Here is a 14,955-nt window from a genome sequence, read left to right as displayed (position 1 = left end):
CCTGACCTACATTAAAGTTTTAAACTGATGTTGCTCAGGGGTAGGAAAAGTTCACAACAGACACTGTAGTTAAGCCCTATCCCCTAGTGTGAGCACAACTAGGTAGACGGAAGAATTCTTCCGTCATTAGCTACCACCTCTCGGAGAGGTGAATTAACTACAGCGATGGGAAAACCCCTTTGTCACAGTAGGAAGCAGCTACACTACAGCAGCGCCGTAGCTGTGTCACTCCAGCACCCATAGTGTAGACATGGCCTTAGTCTATTCCAAATCCAGTCAGTGACCTGACGGGAGAATACTGGTTAGCCCTGACGAGCCATTTCAGCTCTAGGAGAGCAAGTTGGAGTCTATTCTGATTTTTATATTACCAAGTGTTAACTACTCTCAGATTGTTAAACCTTTATTACTGGGGATGATGCATGAGGCAGAAAACATCTTCCCTGAGGTCCCGAGGGAGTTTAGAATACTCATCTTTTTTCTTGTAGACAGAGTGCATTTGTTGCATTATCAGTGAGTAATAGATATGGAACCCCACCATATCATTTTAACCAAATGCACTTTAAAGACTCCATGACAGTAGATTATTCTATTCTTCCTTTAACAGAGGGTGCCCTAATAGACCTCATTCGCTGGGAATGGCCTCAGCAAACTGAAGCAGAAATACCAGAAGACCACGAGCCTCTCAGACCCACACTTCCAGATGGTCTTTCTCCCAGATTGTACAAGAAGAGAAGCACCATCACAGACTTCCTCACATTGGCATCTGCTTGATGTACAGGATCAGAGATTCTCTCTAATCCCAGTACTTACCTCAGTCTCCAGCTACCAATTATTAGGTGGGGGGTGTTTGGCTTTCTTCTCTATGTTCTCTCCTCAAATTTGACTTCAACTGCCCCTGTGATATTGACCCAATCACTTGCCTCCATGCCTCAGTTTCCCCCAGCTATTATCTGGAGACTGAATTTAACGAAAATCCAAGGAAACCCCTAATCCCGTGCAGCTGACTGGTCACATATCAGACTGTGGTATGGCGTTCCCCATCTTCACTTTTACTGAGGCTTCAAATAAAGCAGTTCTAGCCAGGCCCATTCATACCTAGCACTAACCCCAGAGACATAAAGAACTCCACACATACCAAATAATCATCTGGACGAATTCCAAAGAGCTCCCGGAAGTACCGAAAAGCCACGGGGGCATAGGTTTTGAACCTGAAGTCAGGGTAGTGGTGAGCTGGAGTGAGGTTACTTCCTTCACTGCATGGCAAGGGTAGAAAAAGAGCAGGCGTGTTATTTCACACCAGTGCCTCGCGTACTCACACATTTACATCCAGGCAGTTAATAGATAAGAAAAAAAGGCAAATTGAGCTTTGTAAAAAGGCATCCCAAGAAGCCACCAGCCTAAGCACAAAAAGATCTAATATTTTAACCATCTGGCAAGGAAACACTCACTCCTTGGGAAGAGAGAATAGACGTTTGCAAGGCTAGACGTATTTACATACAGAATCTCGATTCTGTAAGCCCTGCACATGAACAGCTCAGCCCTGCACTAGCTGAAGTGGTCCAATGAATATTGTTGGCTCAGAGGGTTTCTTCAGTACAAAGATAACATCTGGAGGTGAAAATTCCACATAGGTAGGTTAAAAAGGACGACAATTATAAAGGCAATGAAAGCTTCAAGGCTAACAAGCCCAGTAAGCAGATCTCTCACAGCCCATAGTAAATCTAACCCCATCTCTTGAGCTGCAGCACCATGATTTCGAATGCTTCCAGTAATGTGCTGGTAAGAAATGGGTGCACACTTGAATTCTGAGGGCCCACCTTTCTGCTTAGAGTGAAGCCCCTTTAAATCAGCATGATGAAAGGAAACAGCCAGCCCCTGCATTTTGTTTCACTTGTCCACTTACCTGGGGAAGAAAATGCTCTCCACCACATAAAAATCCTGCATCAGGACGTCTCTCTCTGGCTTGGAGCTCAGGTTCCCCACCGTGTAACCAATACCCAGCTGGATGGCCCCCTTCAGAGTGGTTGAAGTGGTCTAGCAGAAGGAAGAGAGCAGTCAGTGCACATTCACCGCAAGTTACAGCAGCAGCCCCCACATATAGGTAACCTTGCTGCTCTGTGATCATGCTGATGTGGGAGGGGTCAGATATTAGCTGCTTTGTAAGAGGCCAACCTATAGACTGCCTCAGGTTTCTATAGCATGACAGTTGTAAAATGCTTGTAGCGTGTAAGGTCAGCACAATACACTGCAGGAAAATCTAACCAAATTGGTTGGCCAACTGCACACCTGTATTCCCCATTTGTTTCTTGATACTAGTCTATTCTATTCTCAACCTCCCACTTGTATGTGTGGCCACTACCCTCCAGAAATCAAGCAAGAGATTAAACCTTTTTGTAGGTAGTTTCGCCAGAAGCATCAACTCCTCGATGACCTATCTTCTTTCCTTGGCCAACTCCAGGCTGTCCTGATAATGATGGGGCCTGGGAAAGAGAAGTTTTCAGGTCAAAGTGGTGAAGAAAAGCTATGCTAGCGGAAGGAAGAGAAGAGGCACAGCTTTGGTTATAAGGAATGCAATGGTCTGCATTTATTCCTGTGCAGAGTGCATACAGATGCATTTGGCACCAGCAAGCTTTAAACACTAAATTATACATCTGCTGGCTATCAACTCCCCTCTCATTCTGAGGGGTTTGTTTCTCACACACAGGACTGTGGATATTGACATACTGGGAGGAGGGATGGTCTTGGGTTAAGACACTGGATTGGGACTCAGTTCTAGGTTTGTTTCCCAGCTCCATCAGACTCCCTGTGTAAAAGCCAGAAAGGACCATCATGATCCTCTGACCGCCCGTATAATGAAGGCAAAACAATTAATTTCAGTGCCTCGGTTCCCCGTTTGTAAAACTGGCGATACTTCCCCACCTCACAGGGTAATGGGGAATAACTGCATTCATGTTTGTGGGGTGCTCAGGCACTGTGGGGATGTGAATCAAATACTAGCCAGAATGATCAGTCTTTAAACACCCCACTCAGATAAGTATCAGGCCATTTGGGCTTCAGAGCTCAAAGCCAACCCTTTATACTCCATCTGAAAGCCAGCAAGCAGAGTGGATAACGAATCACCAGTGTTGTGTTCATGGGGAGATACTTCACTTAAGCAAGCGGCTGTTTACAATTGATTCCCCAAGCCAGGTGAATTGCTGTAATTGTAGCAGTTTCCTCCAGAAACGTAGCCAAGGTGCGTAAAGTGCGGTCTGAGTGCCAACACTAAAACGATCGCTAGCCCCTCCGCTCTTCTGTCCCGTCTCTTTTTCTACCCAGTCTTTTCTCCATCTGCTCCTTCCAGAATCAGCAGCAGAGCTGGACACATCAAGCCAACTGCACATTGTAAAATTCAAGGCAGTGTTTCTCTGCAGTCCCATCCACCTATAAACATCTCTGCCTTGGAGTGCTGCTTTAATGACTCTGTAGCTGCCCACTACCCGCGGTGATTGAGAAGCGTCACAGACAGCCAACAACATTCAGTGGACTCGCCATGTACATTTGGGGGAGAAATAGTGTTTGAGCATTCTGCTTCTGTGAAGCCACTAACAAACAACAGCCAGACCTTTAGACAGGACTCATCTAGGCACAATATGTAATGACCCAAGGCAGTCTCTCATGGAGGAACACTACATCAGCGGTATTGGTCTATGCTGCTGCACTTGACAATTTATCAACACTGATGTTTACAATAAAGGGAGTGTGATTCTATTCAGACTACAGCAAAGTATTGCAATATTTCCTTCCAATTACCCAAGCCGCTAGAGTGCCTTCTGGACAGGACCAACTGAATGCCTTTACTTCTTTCTATAAAGCACTATGTAGTCCTGGACATTTCTACAGCAGACTCCAGCCATTCTGACTACCATTACTCCACACATGTAGTTAACATTACATTTTGCATCTTCCACCCAATGACCTCAAAACTCACTACAAATATGAATTAAACCATTGCAATCCCACCCCATGCTGTGGGTAATTAATCCCATTTTACACACTGACCAACAATGGCACAGACAGGTTATGTGACTGAAGTCACACAGCAAGTAAGAGTTGGGGATAGAGGGCAGGGGCTCGACCCCCAGGCCCTTGTTCTAACCATCACAGAGCATTTCCTGTCCCAGAGAGGACTGGATATTTATTTATGCAATGAAAGAAGGAGTTAGCCTGTCCAGAAGTTTAATTTCCCACTAGGTGTTGATTTGGGGGTGTGAGAATGGCTCTCATACTCCCAGAGCCATCGCTTTATAGAAAATTATAATTATTGTTAAATGAGGGCCCAGCACGGTATCTGGGTGCCTACAAACAATGGCCCCCCACCAATCCTTATTACTCAAAGTCTGACACAGCTGGACCAAACAAAAATTTGCTGAACACTACCCTAGAGATCAGGGGCCAGCACACGGGATCCTCCCTGCTGCCAACTGTGGTGTTTAACTCCAGAAAGCAAGAGCGACTTAGCAAACTATAACCTATCGTAGCTAATGAGCGAGAGAGGGGTGATCCCTGGGACCCATCCCCTATGTAATTAATAATCCACTCTTCTACTGTGCTTAGTAACCATCTAGTTTTTACATAGTGCTTTTCATCAGATCTCAAAGCATTTTACAAAAGAGGTCAGCATCATTATCCCCATTTTACAGATGAGAAACTGAAGCACGGGGAGGGGAAGGGACTTGCCCAAGGTCTTCCAGCAGGCTAGTGGCAGTGTCAGGAATTTAGAACCCAGGTCTTCTGAGTCTGTCCAGTGCTCTACCCACCTGACCACACTGATACACATTCAGGACTTTACAAATTGCACCTAGAAGCTAATCAATGGTGCTCTGGGGAGATACACACACAATATCACACCTCACCCAAGACATTTATAGCAGCTTTTTATCATATTTGTTTTATTCTACAACCACTAAATCTGCACAACATTACAGAACAGTTAGCAAAGGGGGAAAAATTAAAGCATAAACAAGAGCCAGATGGATTTGAAGGTGAGATTTCAAAGAGTTGATGAGGCGCACACTCTCAGTGGCAGCACTCGGAGCAGCCTCTTGTACCAAGAGCAGTGGGATTGTCGAAAGGTACGGAGACAAGTGGTAGGTGAGTAACGCCACTGAGCGTGTGCGGGGGGCGGAAGAGATGCTATATTTGCATAGCTTATATGTATCACAGGCTGCTAAAGCCAGGAGTATACTTTACAAAGGTTTTGCTCTTATCAGTGCTTCATTCTCAGGGAAAACCACTAGCCAGAGCCAAGAGCTTACTCAGATTCGACAACCAGTGCCCAAAATTGAACCACATGAGCCCAGCAGCAGAGAGAGGGTGGGACTGGTCGCTACAATGGGTAGCATTGACTAGAAATCAGATAACTGAAGTAGCAAACTGAATAAATATGTAAAGGCCTGATTTTCAGATGAGCACCTGCAGCTCCCATTGACTTTAACTGGAGGATGGGGTCTGAAAATCAGGCTCTCAATACGTGTAAACGCAAGTTCAGTGTCAGCTCTAGGAATTTTATCAGCAGCTTTCCCCATTTCCGATTTAGACTTGCGTGCTGTTTAGTGAAGCACAATTTATTGGGATCTCTATTCTAATAAAGATACAAAATGTGCTTTGCTTGGAGAGGTAACTTGCTTTTCCACCTGAGCGTTCAAATACTTAGATGGGGGCCAGTTTCAGTAGATACATTTGTTGTGTTAGACTATAGGAGCTTGAGTTGCTCAGGACTGGTGAAGGGTTACAGAGCTTTGACCAGATGGTCAGGGATTTAATTTTGGGCCTGTATTGGTAACAAAGTGCTTACATGGCTTTCATCACTGTAGTAATAAAATCCTTAAGACTATCTTCTCAAAACCTCTGAGAGGTAGGGACATTTCATCCCCACTGGACAGTTAGGAGGGATAGCTCAGTGGTTTGAGCATTGGCCTGCTAAACCCCAGGGTTATGAGTCCAATCTTTGTGGGGGCCATTTAGGGAACTGGGGTAAAGATCTGTCTGGGGAGTGGTTCTGCTTTGAGCAGAGGGTTGGACTAGATGACCTCCTGAGGTCCTTTCCAACCCTGATATTCTATGAAATAGATTAAGTGACTTGTCCAAGGGCATACAGAAAGGTTGAGGCAGGAATGGAATTTGATCTCTTGAGTCCCAATTCAGAGCCCAGTGGAGAGCAATGGAGTACTGGTGAGATGGCCCACCTCAGATCTCTCTCTCACACACACACACACAAACCGGCTGAAAACCCGTGCTATCGAAGTCATATTGTAAAAAAAGCAAAAATTTCCAAGAAGTTAAAAATTGGACACTAACAAACTGTGAATCCCAGTGATTGAACCTGCTGAACTGTGGCAGTTGGGCCCAGAAATCCATCTGTGCACTTTCCCCACATACAACCAATGAAACTGTTGCATGAAAATTATCTGTAGAGTAAGGGTGGTGATGGGGTGAGATTCTGCTGTTATTACAATGGTCTAGGATCCTTGACTTGGCACAAATACATGTGACTAAAAGTGGCTTACTGTAGCTAAAAGCCCATGCTCTCACACAGGTGTAATTTGTAGAGTCAAAATAGCTGAGAACTTGAACTGATCAGTAACAAATCCCAGTGATGAGTCAATCTGCTGATACTCTAAATAAAAAGAATTCTCAGCCATGCTTGTAGCAATTTCCAGTGCTCCACACGGACTCAAAAACAACGAGGAGTCCTTGTGGCACCTTAAAGACTAACAAATTTATTTGGGCATAAGCTTTCGTGGGCGAGAACCCACTTCATCAGATGTATGAAGTGAAAAATACAGGAGCAGGTATAAATACATAAAAGGACATTCTAGCCTTCAGAGTGAGAATCCCTGAATATTACATAGATTAATTGGTGGGTCTCAGTCCAGTTCCAAATGGTCATATCAACATCACAAAATCCATCACCATAATTTGCCCTCTCACTGCCAGTCAGCAGACAGAAAGGCTGAATGGATCATGAAAAATACCCTCCCCCAGATGTGATCACTATAGGTCAAAAACACCCCACCCCTCAATGCCTTGCCCTGCTGCCAACCATGCTGTAGGAAGATAGAGGACCTCATTCTCCTAGGCTGCCAACCTGGCACCTTCATCAACACCAAGATTTACTTAAAAAAACCATGACTCTTCCACCTTGCACATTCCTCCATTTCAACTGTGCACCATAAAAGCTCTATTTGTGTTCTCTCCCCCCCTCTGCAGAAGGTTTTAAACAGCAGTATGCAACTCACCTCAGTGAGGGCCGTCTTCTTCAGTGCCAGACCTGAGGAGAGAAGAACAGTAGGTCAGTAGGAGGATGGTCACAGGCTCTTTGCAGGTGCATTTATCCCAACAGCTGATCAGTCAAGCAAATTGCCAGAAAAAACAAGGCAGTAATTTTTTGCCCAACTTTCATTTCTGCAAGCGCAGGGGTCCCAAGTTAAAGAACAAGCCTGGACAACTTGGCTTTTAGACGCTCATAGGGTGCCTATGTCTTCTTTTCTAGCTCTCGGTGGTGTTTTTACTCTAAAAATGTTATGTCAACTATGTAACTTTCCCCTATTCTTGCTGCTCCTCCAGTAATGGGACTGGGCTATCCTGAAGAATTATTTAATTAAAGCCCAAAGAGGACCCCAAAGAGGCTTTTATGATGCTCTCTTCTAGCCACTCAACAAGAGGAAAGACTGGTCTGAATGGAGCCCCACACCCACTAAAGCATTAGCCTTCATAGCACCCTGGGGGGGAGGGAGAAAGTATTATTCCCATTTTACAGACAAGGAGCTGAGGCACAGATTAAATGACTTGCCTAAGGTCACACAGGAAGGCAAAGTCTGAGCATGTCCCACTAGCACCTTAACACAAGCCCGTCCTTTTCCCACCTTAGCTGTAGTCAAACTTTGCAGACTGAGCCATGCACGTTTCTAAATGAGAACAGCCCTCTTTGCTGTCTGAACCAGAGCACACTAACAGAACAAGGGGCTGTTAGAATGGGCGAATGCAGCACTACTGAATTTTCATTCAAACCAAAAAGAAAGAAAGAAAGAACACCAAACCCAAGCAGTTATGTGCACGGTATCAACAACTCAACCGGCCCTAATTCTGGAGAGTTATGGCTTTCATGAAGCTGACCCTGGATGACTTCAAGCATCAGGAGCTGCTCAAAAAGGAGCCCTTTCAGCAATACACCACACCCCCGCAGAGCTGCCCTAAGGGCTTGCAAGTTAAGCAAGTAAGCCTCTCCTTACATGGAGAGTTTTGCTGGAAGAGCCAATGTGCTAAATGGGAGGGAAAAGCCCTTTTTAGAAAGAAGAAATAATGGATTTCACTGTGAGGCTGCCTAACTAGCGTTACCTGCTTCCAGTTACACACGGGCCTTGTACACGCTTCCAGGCTGACAGGAACGATAGGATCAGCAGACTATTGAACAATCCTTAATCCTTCTAAATGAAGGATTTCATGTTGCAAAGCAGAACACTGAAATTCACTCTGCACAGAACAAAGGCTTCATACACACAGCCTCCCCTCCCCACTTAACCTGCCCTTGAACTACCAGGCAGACATGTAACTGATGCAGCTCCTGCTTATGGCCTAAATGCAGATTTCCTACAGTCTAAGGAGTAGCTGTTTCAGCAAGGCAGGAGGAGCAAGAGGATGTTTCTGTCCAAGAGCAGTGCAGGCCAAGGGAGCCAGCGCTGCTGATCAGACTTTCCCATTCGGTCAGACATTATGGAACTATCACAGCTTGACCCAAAAGCTCTTCGGACAAAGAGGGGATGCTCGCAGTAAGTTGGGATGTGTCATGCCCACCCTTCTTGAAGAGCTGAGAGAGATTCAACCAAGTGGCAGCACTACAAGATCTGGTTCAAAATTAGTATCAACAAGAACTGAGATTAGCAGGAACATCCTAATACCATGTTGATGCCACAACAATGCATCTACAGGGTCCTATGACAAGGGCACTATTCCTTCCGTTATATTCCAGGAAACAGATCTCACAACAGAAAGAAAAGTGCTTCCTGCTGGTCGCCAGGGGTTGGGCCCTTTCTGAACAGATGCTAGAACAGGGGTGGGCCAACTTTCTGGCCTGAGGCCCACATGGGGGTTCTGAAACTGTATGGAGGGCCGGGTAGGGAAGGCTGTGCCTCCCCAAACAGCCTGGCCCCCTCAGAACTCCCCCCCATCTAACCCCCCCACTACTTGTCCCCTGACCGCCCGCCGTAGTTTTCCCACTTTTGTGCTAGAAGATGATCTCATTTGTTTATAAATATTCCTAGTGAAGACCAAGCCAAATTTTTACCACTGCATCCACGGCCCAAGATCCACGTGTTAGCAATATGAGGAGACCTAGCATCAACAGGCCAATAGTGGCTTCCATGGAACAGGTCTAGGCAACCTGGTGCTTTGAATGGTGATGGCAGGCTGACCACCCTCGATGTTGCTAGCACAGCTGGAGCTGAACCGGCCGTAGGTAGATTGCCCTAGGCAAACAGAACTGCTTATATCAAGGGTCGGCAACCTTTCAGAAGTGGTGTCAAGTTTTCATTTATTCACTTTAATTTAAGGTTTTCCATGCCAGTCATACAGTTTACATTTACAGGGGCTGGCGGATGGAACCCCAGACCCACAGTGGGGGCCGGCGGACAGAACCCTAGACCAGCAGTGGGTTGAGCTCGCTGCCAGCCCGGGGTTCCGTCCATCCAGGCCAGCAGCTGGGACCCCAGGCTGGCAGCGGAGCCCCTGGGACTGATGGCTGGGACCCTGGCTGGCAGGGGGCCGGCGGACGGAACCCCAGGCCGGCAGCAGAGTGCCACTGAAAATCAGGTCGCATGCCGCCTTTGGCACACGTGTCATAGGTTGCTGACCCGTGGCTTATATCTTATTCAAGTGCAACAGGTAAATGACCAGTAGGAAGGATGAGCAGAAAGTACAGTGGAATGGAATCCAGGGCCTATCTTCAGCAACCGATACTGTTCTTTGCATAAATCGTATCGCTCACTCCCACTTCAGAGCTCATAGGACTAACTTCTGCTAGGATGATGAGCAGTCAGAAAACCATTTCACAACCTTTCTAGGTCACAACATGGTCTCCTGTGTGCCTGTGCTGCTTATCCAGATTGTAAGTTCCTCAGGACAAGGCCCCTCTTCTCAATGCCAACACACACGCCACCTACTTGAAGGCATGATTCAAAGGGCCAGATTCTGCTCCCAGTTACACCAGTGTAGCCTTGTTGAAGTCAATGGAGGTGAACAGTGTAACAGAGCAGAATTTGAGCCAGAGGGGCTACGTTTTCTGTGCTGACGGTAGGAAGGTAGAGGCTAAGGCCCCTTTTGCTACAGCTTTGTATTCCACGGGAGTTAATCTTTCTGCACATTGTCCGAATTCCAGAGCAAGAGATTATCTTTAATTTTGTGATAATTACCACAAGCTGCTTTAGTGCCCAGCATGTGGAGTGTCTAATGTTGTCTGTGTTCCAAGTGCAGAGTCCACACTGATTGTCTGGAGTAGGGGTGATCAAACCAACCACCTGGGGCAAGGGATCACGGCTCTTTGGAACAAATTTTGTTTCGGGGACAACAGCGTTGACAGCAAAAAACCATCTTTCAAAATAAACAAACTAGTCTGGGCAGAAACCGAAAGTATTCCATTGGCTACTCAGTGTGCTGCATTAGGCTGTGCTTATCTCTTAAGTAAGCTGACAGATGGCCTGGTGGAAAAAAACCTGACAACTTTGGCTCCAGGGGTAATACAGCCCCGAAACACAGCACTTGGGTTTATGGATGAGTTGGAGCTCTCCTTTAGGAAGTTTCCACACTGAACAAGCTAATGTAACTCGAGAAGTCCATAGTCACACGGGAGAATTTTCAAGGCAGTCACTTCATACAAAGGCTACTCTACTGTAACTCCAACTCTCTGCCCGTCTCCATCTCAGCCCTCGTTTTTTGCAATGGATGTTCTGTACATTTGACTGACTTTTTTACAACATTCAGAGCTGAGAATTCTGATTGCAGCACAATGCAATACCCCTTTCTGTTCGATTTAACCCTTAACCCTTTCCTTCCCCTTCCTCTGGCTGCTGTCTCACTTTGTTTTTTCCAATATAAGCACTCCTGGGGGCAAGGGCTGGATTTATTTCTGAAAGCATCATGCATATTTACAGAGCTATACAGAGAGATTCTGGGGGCTGGCTTCCACTTTTAGCGTTCATTTATGCTGTAACATCCTTGAAAAATCATGTGTATTTAAACTGAGACTAGGCACACTGGAAGAGAAATTCGTTGTTTCATTAACAATCAAGCACAAGTTAAAACAATCCCATTTATTATTTGCATCCGACTTCACCAACATCAAGGCAAGTCCCAAAGGACGCATCCTCCTTGCAGTCGAGCAACATCCAGATTGATCTGTAGCTACCTACAACACTAACAAACTACCAATAAGTGGCCCACAAAACACCAGGATACAGGCTGCCTTTTCAAAAGCTGCCTATATTGGGGTGCCTCACTCCCTTACGTTCTTTTGGAAATCTCAGCCACAGTTGTAATTTGTCTGATTATTTTTTTTTGTTTTGTTTTGTTTTTTTTTAAGGTATCTACACTATGCACCTTTTAGCGACACAGCTGGGCTGTTACAGCCATGCCACTAAAAGGTGCGCAGCGTAGCCACTCTGTGTCAGCTGCTGACAAAATAAATCCACCCCCAACGAGAAGCGGTAGCTTTGTCATTGGGAGAGCTCTCCCGCTGACACAGCGCTTTTCGTCAGTAAAACTTGTCTCGTTTGGTGAACGACGGAAGTGTGGTGTAGACAGAAATTTGAGCACTCAGATGGCACAAAATTGAGATGTTGAGAACAATATTAATCAAGGAACCAAAGGACATGAAGAGAAGGAGTTCTTGAATTACCTACATACCAAGGAACCATGCACATTCTTAACCTGGCTAGAGAATATGGAGAAGCAAAGAGAGCAACAAGAATACGAAGATTTCTTGTTAGAACAGTCAGTTCTAACTGCAGCTTGTTCTAGTCAATATATTACATTACAAAGCACTGGAAGAGAAAGTGGAGAGCGCAGAGCTATGAGCTATAAAAAGGGAATGAACACACACATATTATACATGTTATAAGAGAAACATGGTGGGAAGTACTGGAAATGAAACATCCATCTTAAGAGATGGCACTATGCTGTTCTTTTCCGTCAGAGACTGATCTTAAAAAGAAATTAAGGAAAAAGCAATTCGGAAAAGATGCCCAAAAAGTGCTTCTCGTGCTGAGACTCATAAGCATCCTAAGTAGACAAGGCAGCCAGGCAAGGCTGTAGAGGAGAAGTCAGTGCAGGCATTCAGAATGCATCCAATGGGAAAGTGGACTGGGATGAAGCCAACCTCAGAGAGCCTCCATCTTGTCCCTACAACATGCAATCTCAGTTCCTACCCAGCAGCACAGCATGAGGGCAGTAATTAGAGGGAAAACAGAGGAACATCACTCTGAAGGGGAAGCTATTTACAAACTGGCCTTCCCACTGATCTACAATGACCTACTTTACCTTGTTAAATAGATAAGCCTTCCCTTTAAAAAACAAACACAGCTTGCTTAGGATGATATACGTAAAGTAACCCACCATTTAAAAACAAAAATACAGCACATCCCTGCAAGGAGGTGCTGTGGCTAACTGTACCCAGAACAAAGAAAAGTCAGCAGTTTATGCCATTTGTGAGCTTACAGAATTAGTGAAGTAAAGCAATTTGAGAGATTGTACTCATTAATGGGGAAAGACAACATAAGATGAGCCTGTAAAAGGCAAGCAAACTGAAATGAATCCATTCTCCCCTAGAGCAATCAGGACAATTCAGTCAGTTACTTTAGACTTGTCTATACATAGGAGTTGCACCTGTTTAACTAACGAGTTATAAAACAAGTCACACCAGTTCAGCTCTGTGTTTAGACAAGCATCCTACAGCACCATAAGTAAGCATGGTGCGTTATAAGCACCACACAGCTCAAGCCCTGGAGCTTACCATCCAAGCAAGCTGTACTGAAGAGGGTGGAACTGAGTAGCATCCAACTTTCCATACCCACTGGCTGGAGCAGGCTGCACAGGAGACTTTCAGAGGCCCCTGGACATGAGTGGCAGCATCAGACTACTTACTTCAATTTGGCCTCTGGAGTAAACAGCCAATCAATCAGCAGAGAGGGAGAATGTCCCGCTACCTCCCAGTCCCACCACTACAGCTTCAACCGCTTGATCCTCCATACGCCTCTCCTTATCCTCCCTTCCTTCCCTCCTCTACGTCTATTAATTCTTCTACTCCCTGACAGTATGTAAAAACCAACCACCACCACCTCCTGGAGGAACTACCATGCCATTAGCCAACCATCATCCTCTGCACTCTGATTTTATGTTGCACACAAGTGTGCTGAAAAATATCCATGCAATCTTCTCCAAAATCCTTCCTGTCCAATGAGCGAAGGAAGACAGAAGTCTATGAAAGTCAACCGCTGGCTCAGTAAAGTAGAGTAGGGGTTTGTTTTGTGGAATGTTGGTCCACCTTCTATGGAGAGAGGGTGCTAGATAGTTTGGATGGCCTTCACCCCAGTAATAACGAAAGGGGAGGGTAAAAAGAGGGAAAATATCAACACTCCACTGGCGCAAATCAAGATGTTGAGAACAATATTAATCAAGGAATCAAAGGACATGAAGAGAAGGAATTCTGGAATTGCCTATACACCAATGCTAGGAGTTTGGGTAACAAACAAGAACTGAAATTGCTCATTTGTGAACATAAATTCGATCCAGGTGGTATTACAGAAACCTGGTGGGATGATCTGCACAACTGGAATGTGAAAATCTATGGCTGAAACCTATTTAAGAAGGATTGAGTGGACAAAGCGGGAGGGAGAGTGGCACTGTCAAAAATGACATTACCCTGTTTCTGAGTAACTGGTAATTCAGAAGAAAATAATATTGAATGCTTATGGAGCAATATTCTAACAGATAAAATACAAGATCGGGTATTAGTTGGTGCTGACAACCAAATCACACTAAGAAACAGAATGACCGCTACCTTATGTGCCTATCTAAAAAGCGTAGGGGGGAAAAACTGCATGATCATGGGGGACTTCAACTGGAGTGACATATGCTGGAAGCCTCATGTTGCCAGTACTAAAACATCCTTGGAATTTCTCAACATTACACATGACAAGTTCTTAACTCAAAGTGTTGTAGCCAAGACAGGAGAATTCTATATTAGACCTTGTCCTAACAAATAAAGAGGAACTCATCATTGAACTAAAAATTAATGTTAGCTTGTGTACAAGTGATCAAGACTTGATCACATTTATAATGTGCAAGTTGAATGAAGTCCAGACCAGTAATATATATATACACTTGGTGCTTTAATAGCATGAATTTCACAAAGCTGAAAACAATTGTGAGCCAAATCAGTTCGAGGAAGAATTTAATCAGAAAAAAGAGAATGCATACCAGATGCCCCAAAAGCCACAAACCCATAACCAAGGAAGAAGGCTGTGTTGGTTAAAAAACTGACCTGATTTAGAGGAAGTGAGGGCAGCTGTAACAAATAAAAAATAATAATATAACAAATGGAAGAAAGGGGAAATTAATAGTAATATAGTTAAGTTAAGTATTGTAGAAAATTGATAAGGGAAGGAAAGGGACACAAGGAGAAATCTATAGCCAGCAGAGTTAAGGACAATAATAAAAAGAATCCTGCCAATGGTATTGGTCCATTACTCAATGCAAGTTGGTAGAATTATCAATTATAATGCATAAAAGTTCAGTAAATATTACTGTTCTATATTTGAGGAAAACAACTGATATATTCTCATTGTTTGGTGATAACATGCCATTCAACTAGTATCTCTGGAGGATGTTAAACAGATGCTACTAAAGTTAGACATTTTTAAAATC

At 44.7% G+C, this 14,955-nt stretch overlaps 1 protein-coding gene across 13 annotated transcripts in view; it reads right to left on the bottom strand.

The window, feature by feature from the left end:
- PIP5K1C (phosphatidylinositol-4-phosphate 5-kinase type 1 gamma) overlaps window positions 1-14,955 on the bottom strand; it is a 69,825-nt gene that overhangs the window by 26,371 nt on the left and 28,499 nt on the right. For all 13 annotated transcript variants that reach the window (XM_065578348.1, XM_065578349.1, XM_065578353.1 and 10 more), the window contains exons 2-5: window positions 7,281-7,312; window positions 2,388-2,480; window positions 1,904-2,034; window positions 1,136-1,253 (exon numbers count right to left, since the gene is read on the bottom strand). In XM_065578348.1, coding sequence (XP_065434420.1) covers window positions 1,136-1,253; window positions 1,904-2,034; window positions 2,388-2,480; window positions 7,281-7,312 — 374 coding nt within the window. The remainder of the gene's footprint in view (window positions 1-1,135; window positions 1,254-1,903; window positions 2,035-2,387; window positions 2,481-7,280; window positions 7,313-14,955) is intronic.

Source organism: Chrysemys picta, chromosome 25 (genome assembly GCF_011386835.1).
Source record: "Chrysemys picta bellii isolate R12L10 chromosome 25, ASM1138683v2, whole genome shotgun sequence".
NCBI lineage: Eukaryota > Metazoa > Chordata > Testudines > Emydidae > Chrysemys > Chrysemys picta.
Note: the sequence above shows the minus strand (reverse complement) of the source record. Positions and strands in the feature narration are given on the sequence as shown.